This window comes from Schistocerca piceifrons, chromosome 4 (assembly GCF_021461385.2).
Source record: "Schistocerca piceifrons isolate TAMUIC-IGC-003096 chromosome 4, iqSchPice1.1, whole genome shotgun sequence".
NCBI lineage: Eukaryota > Metazoa > Arthropoda > Insecta > Orthoptera > Acrididae > Schistocerca > Schistocerca piceifrons.
The window spans coordinates 678,766,647-678,791,850 of NC_060141.1; the positions used below are offsets into that span (position 1 = coordinate 678,766,647).

Sequence of the window (25,204 nt, forward strand, 5' to 3'; positions counted from 1 at the left end):
AAGCACAGCTACAATGACATAGGAAGCCCACGCTTAGTGTTTGCTCCACTCATATGCCTTTTGTTGGATTTCTGTTTGGGCAGCACTGTCTTTTTTTTTTCTTTTTTTCAGTTATTGTATGTGGGGCAATTGTTTTATCATACCCTATCCAGATAAGGAACGCAAAATAAGAAGCAGCCCTTGGCTTAATATTCATTTCATAACTAGATTCTACGACTCCAAGTACCCTAACATTTTGCTGTGTAGTGATTTTAACAAAGCTTTTTTTTTTTATTCGTTCTCTGCAGTACTATTATGTAGCATTTCCAATCAGGTTTACATCCCACCAGAACTTAACTTTTTCAAATTGTGTAAAAAATTAACTGTAGGGCCAAGAAACTATATAACTCGCAGTTTATATTGTGCTCCAGGAACACACACAAAGCCTTGTGGTTAGTCACAATGATAAAACACAGAGTGCTGGCTATCTGTAATTTACTGAAGACTGGCATTCTGTAAATTTAAGATGTAAACAACATAAATTAAGAAATAATCTCGCATCTAGAGAAGGTACCAGACAAATGCTGAAACACGTCTCATGATCGAAAGAGACTGTTTCAAGGAAAGCGTGTAAAATTCTGCTAAGCCTGTCAATATGTTCAAAACAAACCATTTTATTCAATACTAATAACCAAATTTGCCCACTTTTTCAGTTTCAAGTGAACACTTACATATGTCTGTACATATATAGCATTGAGAGATATTACATTAAGTCATAAAAGAAACTAAACATCAGAGAATACTTCAAGCCCACCAGAATTTTGTAAACCATACTAAAATGCATGATTCAATTTAAAGTGCACATTTGTATGTCCAGAGTCATGCCTGATATTAAGCTCTTCAGTGTGGTTTCTTGGACACCAATTTTCTTAGAGTACCAGTACTGTATTACCTTACGTTTGAGTCTTTATTATGGCATAATGCCACAGATGCCAGAAAATGAAAACATGCACTGAAATCCAGCGAACAGTTGGAACTAGCCAATGGCGTCAAATGGGACACTTTCAGGGCTGCCCCAAGTTTCTCAAAAGTAAGTAAAGACATAACTTGACAAAGAATTTAAGGACTTCTGTATTTCTCCCCCATGTGACCAAAAACCTTAAGTACTAACAACATCTTTTGTAATGAACTGCTTTTAGATGGAGAAAGCAAGCCAAATGGTGTTTCGTTAAGACTACTGCTACTATTTTATATCAATAAAACAAAACACATCTGGTGACAAGCATTTCCTTGGAGTCGCAAGGCAGATTTAAAATTTCTTCACTGATTTTGGAAACAGCCTCAGAAAAAAAACAAGCCTCTTGAAAGAAGTGTACAAAACTGGGAAGAGTTGTGTAAACCAACACCAAACACGACCGCCAATAAAATGTTGGTTTTACTATGTTCGTTACTGTCTGTTATTATCCACTGTGTTACTTTCTTTCGAGAAATATTTGAGTACATAGCGTACAAACCGCCAGCGATTGCCACAATTTTCTTCTTCTCATGAACCATACTTCGTAACATATAAACTACTTTCAAAGTGCCAAAATATACTACTATAAACAAAATGTCTACAAAATTGGACACTGTACAATGTACTTGCAGTGAGACAGTCGTTATTCCTGAAATCCAATTCCCATGGCCTCTGGCCTGCCGAGGAGCACCTTGGTCCTAGTTGAAGAGAATGTTAATTTCTCTTTCTGGTCTTATACTTTGGAAAATCCAGGATGGAATGTAACAATATTATGAGCAGGAAAGTTGCTATTTGTCATATAGCAGAGACACTGAGTTGCATATAGGCACAACAAGAAGACTTTAACAATTAAAGCTTTCAGCCATTGGCCTTCGTCAACAATACACACACATACGCACACACCCACACTCGCTCACACAAACGCAACTCTCACAAACGACTGCAGTCTCAGGCAACTGAAACCACTGTCTGAGACTTCAGTCATGTGTGAGAGTTGCATTTGAGAGAGAGTGAGTGAGTGTGTGTGTGTGTGTGTGTGTGTGTGTGTGTGTGTGTGTGTGTGTGTGTGTGTACTGTTGACGAAGGCTAATGACCAAAAGCTTTAATTGTGAAAGTCTTTTTGTTGTGCTCATCTGCGACTCAGCATCTCCGCTATATGGCAAGTGCCAGGTGACAACGTGCATGGTTTGGAAGGTGATCAAGTGGGCAGGCCGCACAAATGGGAGGGGAGGGATAAATATTTATCCTTTTCAATATTTTTGTGCACAAAGTAAAATGGCAGATTCACAATCACAATTCAGCATTGTGCTCACAAAGTCACTCCTGGACAATGCAAGCTGTACGAACAAGGGCCATGTCATGTTGGAACACAGCATCATCACTTGGGAACAAACACTGTACTATGTGATGGACCATATCATCCAAAATGATTGCATAAGTCTGGAGAGTAATGCAGCCTTGCAGAATACCTATGGGGACCATGGAATACCACGATACAGCTGCACAAATCACCACCAAACCCCTCTTATATCTCACTCTTGGGACATAAACTCTGCCAATAGTTGGGAACAGTGTGAAGTAATGTAATTCTTCAGGCTTTTCCAGCAAGGCACTGTCACGAACAATCTGGATTAAGCTGGTTACTTGCAATTTCATGCATAATATTTCAACTTCATGACTTGCAGTCTTCTTCAGGTGCTGGCTGATACTGATCCTAGTGTGGAACGAATCTGGTATTTATGCCTATGTTGTGATAGGCAGTCTACACCATGTCAGATAGTCTGTCCACAGTATGTGCTGACCAATAGCACTGACTGTAGTGTTTTTCCAGCAGTGACTATAGTGTTTTTTTAGCTGCGACTGTTCTAAACGCTGTGCACATACTTTGTGGTTATTACCCATTGTCAATCCTGCTGTATGGAGTTCTGAATGACATTCAAGTTGTGCTAGATATTTTATCTTCTGTCAGTTATCATTTAAGACCTCCTGTGATCTTGGAAGCTCTATTACCATGGCATGCAGTGTTGGGTATTTCGTCTGAGGTCCATGCTCACTAGGAGTAGCTGTAATGCTATTTTTAGGCTGTTTGTGACTCTGTAGAATGTCCTCAGGTACTGGGTCTGTTGGGTAAGGTACTATTTCGCGTGTGCCCTTTGTTACTTCAGACAATGGACCCAGTAAGTGAGGACATTCTGCTGAGTCTAAAGCAGCGATTTGAACACCAGCTGCCTGAAAATAACACTGTAGCCCATCCTGATGTACATGTACCTCAGACGGAATGCCTGACATGGCATGCCAGAATAACAGGACGTCTTAGATTAAAAAAATATATATAAAAAACACCCGAACATGCCTTGAAGGCCCAACAATACCTATCAGTTGCCGTGTCATCCTCAGCCCTTAGGAATCACCAACTATGGATATGAAGGGGTAGTAGTCAGCACACCACTCTCCTGGCTGTTTGATCCATCCAAGTGCTAGCCAAGCCTGACAGTGCTTCACTTCAGTGATGTAATGGGAACCAGTGTTACCACTACTGCAGAAAGGCCGTTGGTGTCCTAGATGGCAGGAGTACTTAAATAATAAAATCTGAAGATAAAATGTGTACCACGACTTTGGCATCATTCAAAACTTTATACAGCTAGATTGGCAATTGATAATAACCACAAAGTATGCACACACTTTCATCCATATTGTGACTGAAGGAGGAGAATGATATTTCACTTTCTCTGTATGTGGGATAGATCTAAAAGCACCTAACACCTCAGCTACCTTGGTTACGGAAGCACCCACCAAATGAGTTCCAACAATTTCCCCACATTTGAACTCACTTAGCTCCAGTATAATGCACTCACAACTACACAAAACACTGTTCTGACCAGTTTAATTTTTTTTTCCGCTCCCGGGATTGGAATGACTCCGTACCCTCTCCCTTAAAACCCACATCCTTTTGTCTTTCCCTCTCCTTCCCTCTTTCCTGATGAGGCAACAGTTTGTTGCGAAAGCTTGAATTTTGTGTGTATGTTTGTGTTTGTGTGTCTTTCGACCTGCCAGCGCTTTCGTTTGGTAAGTCACATCATCTTTGTTTTTTGATAAATTAATCTAAATAATCGATAGACCAACGTGCACTAGATGCTAGGCGCTTTGTGAAACAAGGTTTTTCCCCCCTCAAGAATATGAAATGCTTGCAAAAGTCAGTCAGCAGATCACTAGTTTCTTTTTTTTTTATACACACAACTATAGATATGAACAAGTAATACATTGTATATGGCTCAGCAACTCCATTCCCCACCACTGCAATCTGTCAGCCACAAAGCAATTTTAATGTGAGAATATGTTGAAGATTTTAGGCACCATTCTTATGACCAGTGTGCTAAGAGAATCTGGTGAGATCATCAATTTGTCCATGTGGCCTTATAAACAGGATTCTGTTTTAAATCTTGCAAGCAATCTCACTGTCTTCCTATGAAACAGATGGATCATTTAAGAGTCTTTACATCCTCTATACCCTACAAATGTTTATTGTCAATAACTTTGACAATAGTTATCTTTAATTTGTATGGAGTTTATCTTCTTGCATGCTCTCTCGTATTGTTCATGTCAGCACAGCACTGTCAATCATGGGTTTAAACTGGGCCTCACAAAGAAATCATACAGCATTTCATACTTCAAGAATGACAAAAGTTATCTGTTAAAATGTAGACAATGTGTGACGATTATTCCCAGCTACATTCCCATGTGCTATTGGTATATTGCAACAACAGTTATTTTACATACCACCACCAATTTAAACGTACTGCTTGATAAATGACGCCTCTAAGATTTTTTGGGGTACAATCTTCAACTGTAGGCACCCATTGTGCTCCTGTATGTCTTGTAATGTCACCTACATACTTGCCATTAGTCTCCATCTCTACCTTTTCTTCTCTCTCTGAAACTAGCAGGTTACCACCTGGTCCACCTACCAACCATTAGCATAGTGACATGTTCTGTGCACCTCAATTTTACTTTCATCGTGATCATAGATACATCTTCTGTTTCACTCCATTACCTAATCAATTTTTTTGATTTCTTGTTATTTCTAAAATGCACCTCCATGTTGCTCACTGAGTAACCCTCAGTTTTGAACAGCTTTTGCACTTAAATTCCATTTATGTATCAATGAAGTAGTATGAAGAGACCACGATCACTAATTTACTAAGGAAAAAAAATTGCTACTAATAAGAAATCAATTCTATACCTGTGCAGGCAGCTCTGATGCTTCTTTTGGTAAGCTTCTCAGTTCATCAGCAGCACAAGCCTCCTCATTTCCATAATCCACATAAAACACCCTTATCTCTGGAACTACTTGAATTATTTCTGCTCGGTACCTATAGGTCACAAACAAAACAGAAATATCACAAAATGTCAACCTGTCAAATATAATAAATAATGGAAAATCCAGGATGGAATGTAACGATATTATGAGAAGGAAAGTTGCTGCTCACCATATAGTGGAGATGCTGAGTCGCACATAGGCACAACAGAAAGAAAGACAATTATAGTTTTCGGCCATTGAGGACTTCATACATGTGCAACTCCAACACACGACCTCAGTCTCAGGCAACCGAAACCACACTGTGAGCAGCAGCACCAGTGCACAATGGGAGTGGCGACTGGGTGGGGGTAGTGTAACCTGCAGCACTTTTCTGTCTGTCACCCCCATCATACTATCCCTATCCCTCCCCCTCCCCACTCCAACTTCCTCCTACTCCCACCCAGTTGCCACTCCCATCATGCACTGGTGCTGCTGCTCAAAGTGTGGTTTCAGTTGCCTGAGACTGTAAGCGTCTGTGTGTGTGTGTGTGTGTGTGTGTGTGTGTGTGTGTGTGTGTGTGTGTTGTGGAGAAAGGCCTTAATGGCTGAAAGCTATAATTGTGAGAGCCTTTTTGTTGTGCCTGTCAGCATCTCAGCATCTCCATTATATGGTGAGTAACAACTTCCCTTCTCATAATATTGTTACAATAAATAATGGGTAGGAAGACAGTTGTGATCAACAAAAATCAACTATGGTCTCAAATGTAAGAAGCTACTCATAAGACAAAGATGTAATGTATCATTAACTTTTGGACAAATTGGCAACCTGAATTGTGACAGAAGTAGGGTTTTATTACCCTCAATTTAAACCCATCTCCTAACTTTGCCACAACCTCAACCTCATGATGTGCAATGCATCAGAGGATAAGTCAAACAACAATGTGTGTCAGAACTAAAATCATCATTTTCTTCATGGTGTTTACAGGGTGTATACATGGACAAGGAAAAAAAATTCCTGGATTTTTCGGTTGATATGTGAGAGCATACTTTTCCTCAGCACTGTAAAACTTGTCAGTCTTTTGAATGTTTATGGTTTTATGCGCCGACGTAGAATTTCCCGGCACTTTAGAAAACAAAACTCGGGGGGGGGGGCATGTTTTGGAAAGATCTTTGATGTGCGGCTGCAACATGTACGCTGCATATTTTCGTGTTACGAAGATATAAATTTGAACTCCACCAAATACCGCATGTTACCTTCCAAGGCATTGAAATCGAGATTGCGACGCGCTTTTGTCAGCCAGTCATAGCTCATGTCACGTGATCTCGCCAGCTGATGACAGTATAGGACACGTGATGTAGTCAGCCAATAGCAAGATCACTCTTAAGTAACCCAAACACACAAATAAGAAAAGTTGATGGTTTAAATTAATATACATAGTGTTGCTACTAGAAAAGCAGAGGTTTCACATATAATCGTAGTCTCTAAGATTAATAAGCTGCAAGAGAAACTAAGCTTCCACATATAATCTTGATCTTTTTTGGACGTGTTATACTTTAAGATATATCACACAAATGTGCCAGTGAAATTTATAATAACGACGTTAATGTCTGATCTTCTGGGCTCGAAATTCTTGTCCACAAAGAGTTGATTTTTAACTGCGAGTCTAACGCTCTGTGATTTAAGAAATTCATCGGACATTCTCGCATGTAGTTCATCTTGTGTAAAAGGAAATTTACTTTGAAAGTAACGCTTTTCAAATCACCATCCGCAATGTTTTCCCGTGACCTGTTAGAAACTGATTCGTTTCAGCAGTTACCAGAGAGCACCAGATAACAGGTGCCACCGCTCATTTGCAGCTACGATGACACAGGAAGCCTGTATGTTCGTATGTGTAAAACATTAAAAGATGTTGCACTATGTCACAAAAGAAACAAGACATCAGAGTTCAAGTTCATCGGAATTCCGTGAACCATACTAAAACGCATAATTGGGCTTAAGTGCACATTCGTATGTCGAGATTCGGATGTAAATTTTCTTGAGTACCAGTACTGTATTTCCTCATGTTTTCTTCTCCATGGATATTAATTAATATTCCGAATTTTTATTTTGTTTCCTTTACTGCTTGCTCAATATACAGATTGAATAACAACGGGGAGAGGCTACAACCCTGTCTCACTCCCTTCCCAACCACTGCATCCCTTTCATGACCCTCGACTCTTGTAACTGCCATCTGGTTCCTGTTCAAATTTTAAATGGCCTTTCGCTCCCTGTATTTTACCCCTGCCACCTTTAGAGTTTGAAAGAGAGTATTCCAGTCAACAACGTCAAAAGATTTCCCTAAGTCTACAAACGCTAGAAACATAGGTTTGCCTTTCCGTAATCTTTCTTCTAAGATAAGTCGTAGGGTCAATACTGCCTCAAGTGTTCCAACATTTCTACGGAATACAAACTGATCTTCCCTGAGGTCGGCTTCTACCAGTTTTTCCATTCGTCTGTAAAGAATTCGCATCAGTATTTTGCAGCTGTGACTTATTAAACTGATAGTTCGGTAATTTTCACATCTGTCAACACCTGCTTTCTTTGGGATTGGAATAATTATATTCTTCTTGAAGTCTGAGGGAATTTCGCCTGCCTCATACATCTTGCTCACCAGATGGTAGTTTTTTGTCAGGACTGGCTCTCCCAAGGCTGTCAGAACTTCTAATGGAATGTTGTCTACTCCCAGGGCCTTGTTTTGACTTAGGTCCTTCAGTGCTCTGTCAAACTCTTCACGCAGTATCATATCTCCCATTTCATCTTCATCTACCTCCTCTTCCATTTACATAATATTGTCCTCAACAACATTGCCCCTGTATAGACCCTCTATATACTCCTTCCACCTTTCTGCTTTCCCTTCTTTGCTTAGAACTGGGGTTCCATCAGAGTTCTTGATATTCATGGAAGTGGTTCTGTTTTCTCCAAAGGTCTCTCTAATTTTCCTTTAGGCAGTATCTATCTTACCCCTCGTGAGATAAGCCTCTACACCCTTACATTTGTCCTCTAGCCATCACTGCATAGCCATTTTGCACTTCCTGTTGATCTCGTTTTTGAGACGTTTGTATTCCTTTTTACGTGCTTCACTTACTGCATTTTTGTATTTTCTCCTTTCATCAATTAAATCCCAGTATCAATTCTGTTACCCAAGGATTTCTACTAGCCCTCGTCTTTTTACCTACTTGATGCTCTGCTGCCTTCACTACTTCGTCCCTCAAAGCTACCCATTCTTTTTCTACTGTACTTCTTTCCCCCATTCCTGTCAATTGTTCCCTTATGCTCTCCCTGAAACTCTGCACAACCTTTGATTCTTTCAGTTTATCCAGGTCCCATCTCCTTAAATTTCCATTTTTTTTTGCAGTTTCTTCAGTTTTAATCTACAGTTCATAACCAATAGATTGTGGTCAGATCCACATCTGCCCCTGGAAATGTCTTACAAATTAAAATCTGGTTCCTAAATCTCTGTCTTACCATTATATAATCTATCTGAAACCTTCTAGTATCACCAGGGTTCTTCCATGTATACAACCTTCTTTCATGATTCTTGAACCAAGTGTTAGCTATGATTAAGTTATGCTCTGTGCAAAATTCTACCAGGTGGCTTCCTCTTTCATTTCTTAGCCCCAATCCATATTCACCTACTACATTTCCTTCTCTTCCTTTTCCTACTGTCGAATTCCAGTCACCCATGACTATTAAATTTTCGTCTCCCTTCACTACCCGAATAATTTCTTTTATCTCATCATACATTTCATCAATTTCTTTATCATCTGCAGAGCTAGTTAGCATATAAAGTTGTACTACTGCAGTAGGTGTGGGCTTTGTGTATCATGGCCACAATAATGCGTTCACTATGCTGTTTGTAGTAGCTTACCTGCACTCCTATTTTTTTATTCACTGTCAAACCTACTCCTGCATTACCCCTATTTGATTTTGTATTTATAACCCTGTAGTCACCTGACCAGAAGTCTTGTTCCTCCTGCCACCGAACTTCACTAATTCCCACTATATCTAACTTTAACCTATCCGTTTCCCTTTTTAAATTTTCTAACCTACCTGCCCGATTAAGGGATCTGACATTCCATGCTCTGATCCGTAGAATGCCAGTTCTCTTTCTCCTGATAACGATGTCCTCTTGAGTAGTCACCGCCCGCAGATCCGAATGGGGGACTATTTTACCTCCGGAATATTTTACCCAAGAGGACGCCATCATCATTTAAACATACAGTAAGGCTGCATGCCCTCGGGTAAAATGGCGGCTGTTGTTTCCCCTTGCTTTCGGCCGTTCCGGCAGTACCGCAACAGCAAGGCCGTTTTGGTTAGTGTTACAGGGCCAGATCGGTCAATCATCCAGACTGCAACCTGCAACTACTGAAAAGGTTGCTGCCCCTCTTCAGGAAGCACACGTTTGTCTGGCCTGTCAACAGATACCCCTCTGTTGTGGTTGCACCTACGGTATGGATATCTGTATTGTTCAGGCACGCAAGCCTCCCCACCAATGGCAAGGTCCATGGTTCATGGGGGGGGGGGGGGGGGGGGGGGGGGGGGGGGGGGTCCTGGGTCTGGGTACACCTTACAATTACATCATGGTCAGGCAGAGATTCCAAAATCGTATATTTAATTGTTCCTGGGTACACCTTACAATTTAATATCTGATTTCTGAATCTCTGCCTGACCATGATGTAATCTAACTGAAATCTTCCCGTATCTCCCAGCCTTCTCCAAGTATACCACCACCTCTTGTGATTCTTGAACAGAGTATTCGCAGTTACTTGTCAAAATTTACTGAATAACTCGATCTTTCTGCTATAATTCCGTGCACCAAGCTCATATCCTCCTGTAGCCCTTTCTTCTATTCCTTCCTCTACAACCACCTTCCAGTCTCCCACGACTATTAGATTTTCATCTCCCTTTGCATACTGAATTACCCATTCAATATCTTCAGGTATTTGATCTCTCAATCTTCCGTTGCGACGTAGGTATGTATAACTGAGCTAAAGTTGTCAGTGTTTGCTGTCGATTCAGATGAGAACCGCCCTGTCACTGACCCGTTCACAGCAACACACACTGTACTCCACCTTCCTACTCATAATGAATGCTAATCCTGTTATAATGTTTTCTGTTGCCATTGATATTACCCTATTCTCATCCGAACAGAAATCCTTGTCTTCTTTCTATTTCACTTAGATTGAGGCTCTGCATTTCCCTTTTCAGATTTTCTAGCTTCCCTGCCACGTTCAAGCTTCTGACATTCCACACCCTGAGTCATAGAACATTATCCTTCCGTTGGTGATTTTATCTTTTTCTCATTGTCATCTCCTTCTTGGCAGTCCCCTCCCAGAGATCTGAATGGGGGACGGTTCAGAAATCTTTTGCCAATGGCAAGATCATCATGACACATTTTCGATTATAGGCCACACGTCTTGTGGAAACACATTATTTGTCTTTAATGTAGTGGTTTCCATTGCCTTCTGCATCCCCATTCCATTAATCATTGCCGATTCTTCCACTCAGTGTCCTACACCAAAGTAAGAGAATGCCCTGACCCTCCGTCTGCTCCTCTGCCCTCTTTGACATGGCCATTGGCTGAATAAAGGATGACTTTTTATGCCGGAAGTCTTTGGCCGTCACTGCTAATCATTTCTATTCAAAATTTAAGTGGTGTCAGGGTTCGAACCTTTGATCAAGACGCTAACCCTAAACCTAAACTTCTTGATGATTGAATATTTTTATTACAACTGGACACAGAATGCTGGCTTCTCTACTGGACATCACTTGAAATAAGTTATGAGTAACTCCAGGTTCAAGTCCCGATCTAGTAAAAATTTTTGAATGTCACTGCAGATAATGGATCTATTGCATTTGAGCTGGATTTCAAGACTAGATGGCGTGAAACTAGTTGGTTCATAAATAAATATTTATTATACAGCTGAAATGGTCTGTTTCATCATGATACAATTCTACATCTGTGGATGACCACAATACAAAATTTTTTGTGACTAAGTGCAATGCAGGAAAAAAAATTATCACCTTTTGCTGGGTAATATATCAGTCAAATGATGTATCGAGCACCGAATCCATATCTGACATCAGTTTCTCTCTATCAGAAACAATTTTGTCACAAGGTGACTTCGTCATAAACTTCAAGATTGGCAAAATCATGGAATTGGAACATTGTTTATGTTAATTTCAGCAGATATTTTATTGAATTATAAACATGGAAACATCAGATAGGAAGTGCACAGCTATTGGCTTATATTTTCTTTCTGTCTTCTTCTGAAATCATAATATTTACCTTTTTCTCCTATGAATGTCTTACAGAAGTGATCAACCATAGTCTCCGACCATCAACCTTGCAACAACCCTGAGCTTGTATTTTCGATCACTTTCTTGTCTTGATAGAAGCATTAACCTGGTTCTTCACAGGTATCACACATATTCTCAGGCGAGGAAATCTAATTATAGTTCAGAGTGACTCCTGAGGCTCATTAAACAGCCTGACTTCATGAACTTTCCCACTGTTTCATTACAATCTGAACATGCCAAGTGCACCTTTTAGCACTTTTTACTGTCTAAGAGTATACCAAAAACATCTTTTAATGATATCCAAGACTATCTCAGTCAATTTAATTGGAAATTTTTCTAATGTCAGATTTAATGAACAAGCATCTTGGCTTCTGATGGATGATGAAACTTTTTGGAGAAATACTTTAAACATTATCCATGTTTGGGTAAAATTTTCACGAACAGTTTCATTTCACCGAACTTAATGTCTAGAAGTTGTAACAAGTTTTTCTCTCCACAGATACACACGGTTCTTTGCTCAAAAAGAAGAACCAATGAGTTTATCGTAGTGCTTATGTTATTATGTAACGCCTGAAACAACCAACACCGAAAATTTTACACTAAAACAAAATATATTTTAAATATTGAGTCCAAATTATGAGGATGAGTCAAATGAAAACCTTAAATATTTTTATAAATATTATTTATTGTGAAGATGAGGTACAAAGCTGTATCACTTAACATAATCGCCCTCACACTCAATGCAAGTCCTCCAGCACTTACTAAGTGCACAAATTCCTTCATAAAAAAATTATTTTGGTAGTTAGCACAACCACTCATGCACCGCATGGCGTACCTCTTCATCAGAACGGAACTTCTTTCCTCCCATTGCATTTGAGTGGTCCAAACATATGGAAATCACATGGGGCCAAGGTCTGGTAAGTATGGTGGATTAGAAAGACACTCAAAATGCAGGTCTGTGATTGTTGCAACTGTTGTACGGCCAGTGTGGGGCCTTGCATTGTCATGTTGCAAAAGGGCACCTACTGACAGCAATCCACGTCGCTTTGATTTGATTGCAGGCCGCAGATGATTTTTTAGGAGATCTGTGTATGATGCACTGGCAACAGTGATCCCTCTAGGCATGTAATGCTTGAAAATGATGCTTTTTTCGTCCCAAAAGAGTGTCAGCACAACCTTCCCTGCTGATGGTTCTGCTCAGAACTTCTTTGGTTTTGGTGATGAGGCATGGCACCATTCCTTGCTCGCTCTCTGTTTCCGGTTGATGGAAGTGAACCCAGGTTTCATCCCCAGTAACGATTCTTGCAAGGAAGCCATCACCTTCTCGTTCAAAGCGCCAAAGAAGCTCTTCACAAGCATCGACATGTCGTTCTCTCATTTCAGGAGTCAGCTGCCATGGCACCCATCTTGCAGACACTTTGTGAAACTGCAGCACATCACGCACAATGTGGTGTGCTGACCCATGACTAATCTGTAAACATGCTGCAATATCATTCAGTGTCACTCAGCGGTTTTCCTTCACTATGGCTTCAACTGCTACAATGTTCCGTGCAGTCAACTCGTTGTGCCTGACCTGGACGAGGAGCATCTTCCACTGAAGTCACACCATTTGCGAACTTCCTACTCCATTCGTAGACTTGCTGCTGTGACAAACATTCATCACCATACTGAACCTTCATTTGCCGATGAATTTCAATAGGTTTCTCACCTTCACTACGCAAAAACCAAATAACAGAACGCTGTTCTTCCCTGGTGCAAGTCGCAAGTGGGGCAGCCATCTTTATACTGATACTGCGAAGGTACGTGTGCATCCGCACTGTACTGCCACCTACGGGCCTTTCTGCATGCTGTTTGTAGCACGCTCACCAATTACAAGATAACAGCGTGAAATTTTTATTTGTTATTACAGGGTGTATACGTGGACAACGAAAAAAAATTCCCGGATTCCCGGATTTCCCGGTTAAAAATACACTTTCTCCCGGATGAACACACACTCTTTCCGTTTTATTAAGTGACAGTATATTTTCCCTTGGAACTGTAAAACATATCAATTCTTTGAATGGTTATGTTTTTATTTTTTAAAAAAAAAAACAAAACTCAGAAAAGAAAACCCCTTTTGGAAAGTGTTTTTTTTTTTTTTTTTTTTTTTTTTTTTTTTTTTTTTTTTTTTTTTTTTTTTTTTTGCAGCAATATGTACGCTGTATATTTTTGTATCACGAAAGTATAAATTCGAATCCCACCACACACCGCATGTTACTTTCCGAACCATGTAATCGAGACTGCAATACGCTTTTGTAAGCAAGTCATTGCTCATGTCACGTGATCCCGCCAGCCGATGACAGCGAATATTCAGAGCGTAGGACAAGCGATGTAGTCCGCTAATAGCAACATCACTGTTAAGTAGCGCGGATACACAAACAGGAAAAGTTAATGTTTTAAATTAATATACATAGTGTTCCTACAAGAAAAGCAAAGCTTTCACGTACAACATTGGTCTCTAAGGTTAATAAGCTGCAACAGAAGCTAAGTTTTCACATATAATGTTGATTTTTCTTGCCCGTGTTACACTTTAAGATACATTACACAAATGTGCCAGCAAAATTTTTAGCAGAGTCCAGTGACTTGTTCTCAAAGTTTTCCACAAATAAATTAGCTACCGCAGAGGAGCGAGAGCTTCCCGTAGCACTACATCAATTTGCTCATAATAACGACACGATTGTCTGATCTGGGCTCGAAATACTTCTAATGGCTTGTCATCAAACGCTCTGTGATTTAAGGAATTCATTGTACATTCTCACACAAAGTTCCACTTGCGAAGAGGAAATTTGGTTTGAAAGTAGCGTTTTTCAAACCACCATTCGCAATATTTTCCCGCGACCTGTTAGAAATAGGTTCCTTTCAGCAGTCGTCAGAGAGCGCCAGATAACAGGCGCCACCGCACTTTGGCAGCTACGATGACGTAGGAAGCCCGTATGTTCATATGTGTAAAACATTAAAAGATCTTACATTATGTCATAAAAGAAAAGAGGCCGAAATATGGTTGTCTAATACTGCGTAAGCTGTTAATACAAATACTACCCACGACTGGCGTGGTTTCTCAATCTGATTACGTTTATTTTGTCACTGTCTGCTAGATAAAACAAAATAGGTCTTTCTAACACTGCAGAAATTGTAACACACACAAAATAAACGAGACTGTTTTTGCACAAATGGTCATTTTTATAACACGACAGAATATAATTCACAAAGACCAACATAAAATGCCTATTAGGCCTACTACAAGCAAATAGTTTAATATTAGAAAATAGTTTCACATTTCATTCATACGCCCCAGTTTCTCGAGCATGAGATAGAAAAGTAGTAGTACAAGATTTTTACTTAAATTTGGAATCGTCATATTCTTCCCCAATTGGTGCGATGTCCCCGTTTCTTCTCCTTCCTCGTTCTAACAAACAATCTTATCATGACTAATTCTGGAACTATTCCTGCCTTTTGTCAAAATTTAGTCGCCGGCTAACTTCACTAACCCTGCCAGAATCACCAGTTTAGTTATCCCTGATTATTCTCCGGTTAGGCGTTGTTATGTTCATACAAACAACTTTCCACGCTACTTCCAGAATAGAAGTTAAGCGGCTGCTAGACGGGGACTGTACAACTGGCCCTTACTAGTGTAGTGATCTGGCTAAAAATTTTGACAAAATTTCATTTTCTTGGCTACACTGAGAAGATAATACATAATCTTTCTTATCCGTTATTCCTGTTAGTCGTTTATTTCCACTCTGGTAGTCTGACTCTATGGATTTCGCTAGTAATTATAACAAAGCTGATCATTCCAAACCCAATCAACCACATAATCAGACAGCGGTTGGCGTTCACTCGTTCGGCTTTACTCTGCTCCGCTCGTATAACCCGGTCCCCTTTTGCTTGCAGGAAAGTTCATTTCTAGATGTGATGAGGATTCCCCTGACAGGCATCACGTACACTAGGCACGCATTCAAAAATTAACTCATGATTCATTCAGAAATCAACTTACAGAGTGTGTTCAAAAACCAACAGGGATGCTTTTCAAAATTATGAGTAATCGGTAGGCCAACATGCGCTGGATGCTAGGCTCTTTGTGAAATATGATTTTTTTTCTTCTCAAGAATATGAATTTGCCACCCCCTCCTCCCCCCGCAATTGTCATTTGGGTCAAATACATCGGTTTGCCCCGCCGCTCAACTGCGCATGCGCATGAGCCCGCTCGTAACTGCTATAACGAATCTAGTTAAACAGTTGTGATGTCTTGCTCATCAGAGATATTTTGTTGTTATGAAGCATTGCATAGTCTTCCTAACGCCTTTGACACATTTTGCTATTGGCAAACGTTTGTATAAGCACTGTGTTTTGTTGTTGTATATGGCGCATTTCCTTTGCAATTTATGTTTTATTTTCATATTTTTTTCTCGTTCACGTTTTATTATTGTAGTATTATTCTGCAGTAGCGGAGAGTAATATCCTTTGTTAGAGTATCGATTCTTAGCAATCAAGATTACAAAAATTTAACTAAAACCTAAAATAACGAAAAATTCCTGGAATTCTAAAAAATTCCCGGAATTCTAAAAAATTCCTGGGTTTTTCCCGGTTTTCCCCCGGGTGAAAAAATTCTCGGGTTTTTCCCGGATCTCCCGGTTGTCCCGGGTCGTATACACCCTGTATTAGGGTCATTTCATGTCAGTTCAACCAGGGGCTCCAGCTCAGTCTCAGATTTGACTGAAATTCAGTACACTAATTCTACCATATGTGGAACACTCATGTACAAAGTACTAGTTTCCCCTGCCAGTTAGTTCCAGAATTATGACTTGTGAAAGAAGGTGATGTGACCCAGAAATTGCAACCTGCATCTGGCAATCTATCTTCAGACCCAACTTCAGGTCTTAATAACTTTGGAACTATTAAACACAGTCCAGAGAAATTTTTACAACCCAGTAACATCCATTTAAAGAACACACTCCACGAACCAAAACAATAACAACATATTACTGAGGGAAAATAAAAAATTCCAAAAAATATAATACGTTAAAAGGAACATATTGTAGGTGCCCTCTATGCCAAACATAATTCACTCAAAAACGGTATAAATTTTTTGTGGTAAGCTTAATGTGGCTTACACACACACAGAACTCATCATGCCCATATCAGTCACAAAAACTGAGTTACATGCACACGAAAATACAAAAAATTACCTGAAAAACATGGATTTTCAAAGTGTGGTAGCACAAAAGGGACAAGTGGTATCCAAGCCAAATATCACACACTGCATAAGTAGACCATAATGACATATTTCAAAATTTCAGCATGTTATTGCAAGACATTTGTGTACAATGGAAGTTGACAGATGTATTTGGTGATGTGGCCGTTGTTCCACAATACAATTTTGTAAAAACATATTGTAAACTGTTCTGCCTCTTCTTATCCTCTTCCACAACTGTTTAATCACTAAGCAACAACATATAGACAGATTAACACAACCTATCATTAATATTTACTGCACCTTAACTGCTAAAAACCAGTCAATTTTGCTTCGAACAGAAGTTCTCCCACACATTAGCTACTGTACTCTGTACATTGAGTGGCAAATTGTACTGTCTTCCTGACACTGTGGTAGGGACTGGAACTGTCATAAGAATATGTTCACAAGGAATCCAACACCTGTCCGCCAAATGCGGCCAATGAAATGATCTTGCTGGTCCTGCTGGTGCCATGAAGTTCACAAATACATCACCTTCTGGGTCACAGCACTCTGCAACACATCCTAAGTACCATTTGTCATCATAAACAGCAATAACATAGCAACCTGGTTGTATGTTGCTGCTTTTGCTTCTGAATCCTGAGTCAGACACACTGTGAAGACACATGTTGTGCATGAACTTATAGTTATAACTGGACAGTCTGCTCATCCGCACATTGTCAGAGTCCGCTGGAGAGAAGTGATGATGGCTCCTTGTGCCTGCAACAGTTTTAACGTGTTCTAGTCTGCTTTTTAGCAACTCTTGACTGATTTCACCTCATCTTTCAAAGCATAGAATGACTGTATGCCAGAGATATTTTTCTGTACCCAGGTTAATAATTGAAGAGATGTTAGAATGTGACCTTTTATAGGGTGCTGCAGTCTAGCTTGTGATGCCATGTGCTTAATGGTAGCACCAATACCATCACATACATTTTTACCACGACTTTTTGCAAAAAAATTCCATTCTGCGTGAATCTGAAAATCGTGGTAATGCATGCATAAATTTTTGAGATTTTTACAGTTTTTGCACTGACTAGCTGCCCCATCACTGAAGTATTACGCACATTGTATGTGAGGCAGCTTGTTTTTCACATATGCCACGACAGTGCGAATGTGGGCATGAATTAAAGTCACTAAAAATGCACAGGTTCATGACAGACACATCACCTGATTCACCTCTATAGTAAATCGCAAATGGCTGGAGAGTTGCTTGACTGTCGTCCCAATGATATCCTTGGATGGCATCTTGAACTACAAATGCATAATTTTTAGAATGCATAATTTTCAGAAAAGTCTAGTATTACTATAATTTCATCATGTTTCAAATTATCCTTACAAAATTGGAGATAAGCCGATTGTGCTGTTGCTGTGAAGCTGTGTGTGGTCAGTTTGTCTGTTTTTTGACAACACATTTCAACAAAATCTTCCACTGTACTTTGCTTTGTTTCAAGACTTGTGTGATCCATGTGTGTCCATTGTTTATTAGAAACAAGTTCATCGTTATCCATAAGGAGTTCACCATACAGTTTGTTATTCATATGTTCTGCAAGATTTGCCTTACCATGACAACTTTTCACACCTGTGTATCATGCACCGGTAGGAACTGAAGTCACACACTAGCAGCTTCATTGCACCTTTGTAATCCAGACCAGAATCCTTTATAGCAGCAAACATCAGCTTAGCATTTTGATGGGTCTCACATACAAACATTGTGTGTGCCCCTTGCACCCAGGCACAACCCATTTTGGCCGAAGATTGAAAAAAGATGATAAACCTACTTTGGTATTGGGATACTTTTCCTTGAATTCTACATATAGTTCTGATATGTTGCATAGCAACAGTCTTTTTTGTATCTGTACATGTACATTTCCCATTTTCACCATTACATAGTCTTTTTTCCAGGTATTATTCAGCTGTAGTCATTATTTTCCTAAAACTCCAACACTAGCAACTTTATTTCTGAACTCAACTGCTTACCCTGAGCCTGCTGAAGTTGTAAAAGCACTCCTTGGGTTCGTTTTATTTTCCTAGCTTGCTTTCCCATATATGTAGAAACATTGAATTCCTTTGCAGCGTAGTCAATAGACCAGCTGGAAGGTGCAAGGGTAAGAATAGCTACTTTTTTATGGCGTGTGGATATGGCACATTTTTCTTTCAAATCATGCACAATTTTGTCCACCTCAGAGCATTTGTGGCATGATTTCTGTTCCTTTGGAGCAGATAGTTCTTCTTCTTCCAACATTTGTGTGTCAGCTATTTTGTGTTTTAATTCCATTTGAGCTTCTTGTAGTTTTCTTCTACCATAGCTCGGCCCTTTTTCTTTTCCAACTTTGTGTCTCTTCATGGGAGACAAACCAAGAGCAGTCACTGAAGTACTTAACTGCTCATCCGCTGTGGTTGTAGGTGACAGATACTTTTCATCACTGTCATGTAAATTATCAGAATATTCTTCATTTTTTAGCAGTGTAACACACCTGGAACATAACTTCTGTCCTGGTTTCATGTTAAGTCCCATGCACCGATTCACTTTCAATACTGATTTTATATCAATTTCTCTGAGGCTACACTTCACTGTCTTCTTATGAATCCGAAATGGATCAAAACAACTTCTTTGTAGGAAAGAATACTTATCCAGAAACACTTTCATATGATGATAACAAACACTAAAGTTTCCTGGAAGTGTACTTCTTTTGCCCACAGGGTGTATCCCGGATCTCCATAGCAACAAATCTTGGTCCGATTCATCCAGATCATACAGTACGAAGTGAATGCCACATTTTGTTCCATATGTTGTTTTATGACATTCAGGTGCTTGTGCTCTACCAATACTGCAACTTGTTGAACAAAAGCACCACTAGTACTCTCTCCTGCCTCCATACTGACTTTCCACAACAGTAGTGATCAGTCTGAACTTGAATCTTAGAAACATGAGTAACTTGTAATTGTTGCTTGTTTCCTTTGTTGTTCCTGCTTAACAATGACTCATTCTGTCCCTGAACCCTACCATTGTTCAAGTTTCTGTTGCCTAATGGTTCCCAACAATTGCTGCAGCTGTATCTGAAACAAGCTGTCTGCATCAGCACTATTACTTCCTAAATCGTGTTAAAAGAAACGTATCCAAATACATCTACATCTACATTTATACTCCGCCAGCCACCCAACGGTGTGTAGCGGAGGGCACTTTACGTGCCACTCCATTACCTCCCATTCCTGTTCCTGTCGCGTGTGGTTCGCGGGAAGAATGACTGCCGGAAAGCCTCCGTGCGTGCTCGAATCTCTTTAATTTTACATTCGTGGTCTCGGGAGGTATAAGTAGGGGGAAGCAATATATTCGATACCTCAACCAGAAACGAACCCTCTCGAAACCTGGACAGCAAGCTACACTGCGATGCAGACCGCCTCTCTTGCAGAGTCTGCCACTTAAGAGTTTGCTTAACATCTCCGTAACGCTATCACACTTACCAAATAACCCTGTGACAAAACACGCCGCTCTTCTTTGGATCTGCTCTGTCTCCTCTGTCAACCCGACCTGGTACGGATCCCACACTGATGAGCAATACTCAAGTATAGGTCAAACGAATGTTTTGTAAGCCAGCTCCTTTGTTGATGGATTACATGTTCTAAGGACTCTCCCAATGAATCTCAAAAAATGGTTCAAATGGCTCTGAGCACTATGGGACTTCACTTCTGAGGTCATCAGTCCCCTAGAATTTAGAACTACTTAAACCTAACCAACCTAAGGACGTCACACACATCCATGCCCGCGGCAGGATTCGAACCTGCGACCGTAGTGCTCACGCGGTTCCAGACTGTAGCGCCTAGAACCGCTCGGCCAAATGAATCTCAACCTGGCACCCGCCTTACCAACAATTAATTTTATATGATCATTCCACTTCAAATCATTCCGTACGCATACTCCCAGATATTTTACAGAAGTAACCGCTACCAGTGTTTGTTCCGCTATCATATAACCATACAACAAAGGATCCTACTTTCTATGTATTCGCAATACATTACATTTGTCTATGTTAAGGGTCAGTTGCCACTCCCTGCATCAAGTGCCAATCTGTTGCAGATCTTCCTGCATTTCGCTGCAATTTTCTAATGCTGCAACTTCTCTGTATACTACAGCATCATCCGCAAAAAGCCGCATGGAACTTCCAACACTATTTACTAGGTCATTTATATATATTGTAAAAAGCAATGGTCCCATAACACTCCTCTGTGGCACTCCAGAGGTTACTTTAACATCAGTAGACGTCTCTCCATTGAGAACATGCTGTGTTCTGTTTGCTAAAAACTATTCAATCCAGCCACACAGCTGGTCTGATATTCCGTAGGCTCTTATTTTGTTTCTCAGGCGACAGTGCGCAACTGTATCGAACGCCTTCCGGAAGTCAAGGGAAATGGCATCTACCTGGGAGCCTGTATGTAATATTTTCTGGGTCTCATGAACAAATAAACCGAGTTGGGTCTCACATGATCGCTGTTTCCGGAATCCATGTTGATTCCTACAGAGTAGATTCTGGGTTTCCAGAAATGACATGATACGCGAGCAAAAAACATGTTCTAAAATTCTACAACAGATCGATGTCAGGATATAGGCCTGTAGTTTTGCGCTTCTGCTCGACAACCCTTCTTGAAAACTGGAATTACCTGTGCTCTTTTCCAATCATTTGGAACCTTCCATTCCTCTAGAGACTTGCGGTACACAGCTGTTAGAAGGGGGCAAGTTCTTTCGCGTACTCTGTGTAACAGCTGTTAGAAGGGGGCAAGTTCTTTCGCGTACTCTGTGTAGAACCGAGTTGGTATCCCGTCAAGTCCAGTGGATTTTCCTCTGTTGAGTGATTTCAGTTGCTTTTCTATTCCTTGGACACTTATTTCGATGTCAGCCATTTATTCGTTTTTGCGAGGGTTTAGATAAGGAACTGCAGTGCGGTCTTCCTCTGTGAAACAGCTTTGGAAAAAGGTGTTTAGTATTTCAGCTTTACACGTATCCTCCTCTGTTGGAGTTCCATTATCATCCCAGAGTGTCTGGATAGGCTGTTTCAATCCACTTACTGATTTAACCAGAGCTTCCTAGGATTTTCTGTTAAGTCGGTACATAGAATTTTACTCTCGAATTCACTGAACACTTCACGCATAGCCCTCCGTACGCTAACTTTGACATCGTTTACATCTCTGTCAACTTTTATTGTACACAAATGCCTCGCAATAACAAGCTGAAATTTTGTCACATACTATATTATGGTCTACTTATGCAGTGTTTGAAATTTGGCTTGGATATCACTTGTCCCTTTTGTGCTACCACACTTCGAAAATCCATGTTTTTCAGGTAATTTTTCAAATTTTTGTATTTTCGTGTGCATGTAACACTGTTTGTGAGACTGATATGGGCAAGATGAGTTCTGTGTGTGTTTAGGACACATTAAGCTTACCACAAAAAAAATTATACCCTTTTTGAGTGAATTGTATTTGGTATAGGGGGCACCTACAATATGTACCTTTTAACGTATTACATTTTTTAATCACATTTTGGAATTTTTTATTTTCCCTCAGAAATATGTTGTTGGTGTTTTGATTCATAGAGTGTGTTCTCTAAGTGGATGTTACTGGGTTGTAGAAATTTCTCTGGACTGTGCGGAATAGTTCCAAAGTTATTAAGACCTGAAGTTGGGTCTGAAAATAGATTGCCAAATGCGGGTTGCAATTTCCGGGTCACGTCACCTTCTTTCACAAGTCATAATTCTGGAACTAATTGAGATTTCCTTGATATGCCGAGGCAGTCAATACAGTATCAATCTTTCTCGAACAATCATATAACATTTAACTGGGCATGTCAATGCAAGGGATATGCAAGAAACCGAACTAGCCACTACAACAGTCTAATGCCCTGCTTAAACACTGACAAGGAAATAGCATTAATTCTGTCAACTTATAAACTTTTGTTGTGTTTGAACAGATTTGCAATAAAAATTTCTCGTAAATTTAGATGTAGCTGTATGGATACCGTATGCACACATTTATGCAGCTTTTAAGTAAAGGTAACATTCATCATCTTTTTCAAAAAACTTTACTTGATTCTGAACCCAATTCAGTACTCTGCTTGTTTATGAGAAACTGTAGTGATTTGCGAAATGGTATGTAAGTGAGAAATTCAATCACTGTGTGTGTGTGTGTGTGTTTGAGATTTACGGGCGCTAAACAGCGTGGGCATCAGCACCCAAACGCATAAAAACAGGAACACATGCAGTGAAGGGACTAAGACGAACAGCGAACAAGGAGAACGGCTAAAAGACACAGACCTGACGCAGGTCCAAATCCTCACATACAGAGGCAAAACAAGAGGAGAAGGAACACACTAAAAAGGAAGGGAAACAAGGAAAAGAGAACAGAAACCGAAGGGAAACAAGGAGGTAATCGTGACTGGCTGACCTCTTACCTAAATCCTGGGTGAGCCAGTCACCCAGCAGCACATTAAAACCCTCTCCCTAAAATCCGAGGCAACAAATTGGACAGGACACAAAACCGTAAGACCTTAACTACAGTCATTGCGTCATCTTGTAAAATAGAGGGCAAATCCGGTGGCAAAGAAACCACCGCCCTCTGGTCAGAGAATAAAAGACAGTCAAGTAAAATGTGGCGGACAGTAATCTGGACGCCACAAGCACTGCAGATTGGGGGGTCCTCCCGCCGGAGTAAAAAACCATGCGTTAACGGACTGTGCCCGATGCGGAGGCGAGTGAGGAGAACCTCATCCCGCCTGCATGACTGGTAGGACGTACGCCATGGCCGCGTGGTGGCCTTGACCAGACGCAGCTTATTTTCACCGACTGCCAGCCACTCCTCTTCCCACTGACGCAGAACGCGAAAACGCAGGAGGGAGGTAACAGCATGGAGGGGGACCGCACATGCAACAATATGAGGAAGGGAACATGCATCTTTGGCAGCCACATCCGCCAGTTCGTTTCCCCTAATACCCACGTGCCCCGGCACCCAACAGAAGGAAACCTCCTTCCCCTGCCGTTGCAGGTGGAGTAGGGCATCATGGATGTTCTGGACGACCGTATCCGCTGGGAACAAGTGTTGCATTGTCTGAAGAGCACTCAGGGAGTCAGAACAGATGAGGAACTGAAGACTGGGAACACATCTCATCTGCTCCAATGCCCGCAAGATCGCAAACAATTCGGCATCAAAGATGGTAAACGCCGCAGGAAGCCGTAACTTGACGACTCGATCAGGGAAAACAACAGCACAACCAACAGAGTCCCCCTGTTTAGAGCCATCCGTAAATACTGGTACATGGTCGGTCGGTTGGTTTGGGGGAAGAGACCAAACAGCGAGGTCATCGGTCTCATCGGATTAGGGAAGGATGGAGAAGGAAGTCGGCCGTGCCCTTTCAAAGGAACCATCCCAGCATTTGCCTGGAGTAATTTAGGGAAATCACGGAAAACCTAAATCAGGATGGCCGGACGCGGGATTGAACCATCGTCCTCCCGAATGCGAGTCCAGTGTGCTAGCCACTGCGCCACCTTGCTCGGTACATGGTCGGGATGCTGGTTTAAAATATCATAAAATAAGGACGTATAAACAAACACAGGAGTGCAGCTCCTCCGGTACTCCGACAAGTCTAAAAGGACGCTGGGCCCCTGGAGCAACCAGGGAGGCAGGCGAGTAAAACCTTGTCGTCGGGGGGCCACACGCTCCACACCAAGGGACTCGAGCAAATGCTTGGCACGAATCCCAAATGGTCTCGTTGCCCTGGGACGACTGGAAAAAGAAACGTTCCATAGGCGGTCGGGCAACGGTAGGGTACGCAGGGGAGGTAGGACAGGCAAGGAATTGACACACCCGTCGCACCACGAGAAGTTTCTGCCGGATGGCGAGCGGCGGTTCCCCTGCCTCAGCACACAGGCTGGGGATGGGACTAGCACGGAAGGCACCAGTGGCCAGCCTGATACCCTCATGGTGTACTGCGTCAAGAATCTTCAGATACGAAGGCCTTGCTGACCCATACACGGTGCAACCATAGTCAAGACGCGATCGGACGAAAGCCCTATAAAACTGCAGCAGACGCGCCCGATCTGCTCCCCAGGACCGATGGCTCAGACACTTCAAAATATTCAGTGCCTTCAGGGCCCACACCTTGAGGTCTTTAAGGTGAGGCAACCACGACTACTTGGAATCAAAAGTGAGGCCCAGGAACCGCACAGTGTCGCTAAAAGGAAGAATGGTGTCCCTCAGACGCAATTCAGGGGAGGTAAAAAGACATCGAGAACGATGAAAATGAACACGCACACAA

At 41.1% G+C, this 25,204-nt stretch overlaps 1 protein-coding gene across 1 annotated transcript in view; it reads right to left on the bottom strand.

The window, feature by feature from the left end:
• The window catches only part of LOC124794622, a 212,408-nt gene that overhangs the window by 104,292 nt on the left and 82,912 nt on the right, over positions 1–25,204 (bottom strand). The window contains exon 12 of the mRNA XM_047258114.1: positions 5,235–5,364. Coding sequence (XP_047114070.1) covers positions 5,235–5,364 — 130 coding nt within the window. The remainder of the gene's footprint in view (positions 1–5,234; positions 5,365–25,204) is intronic.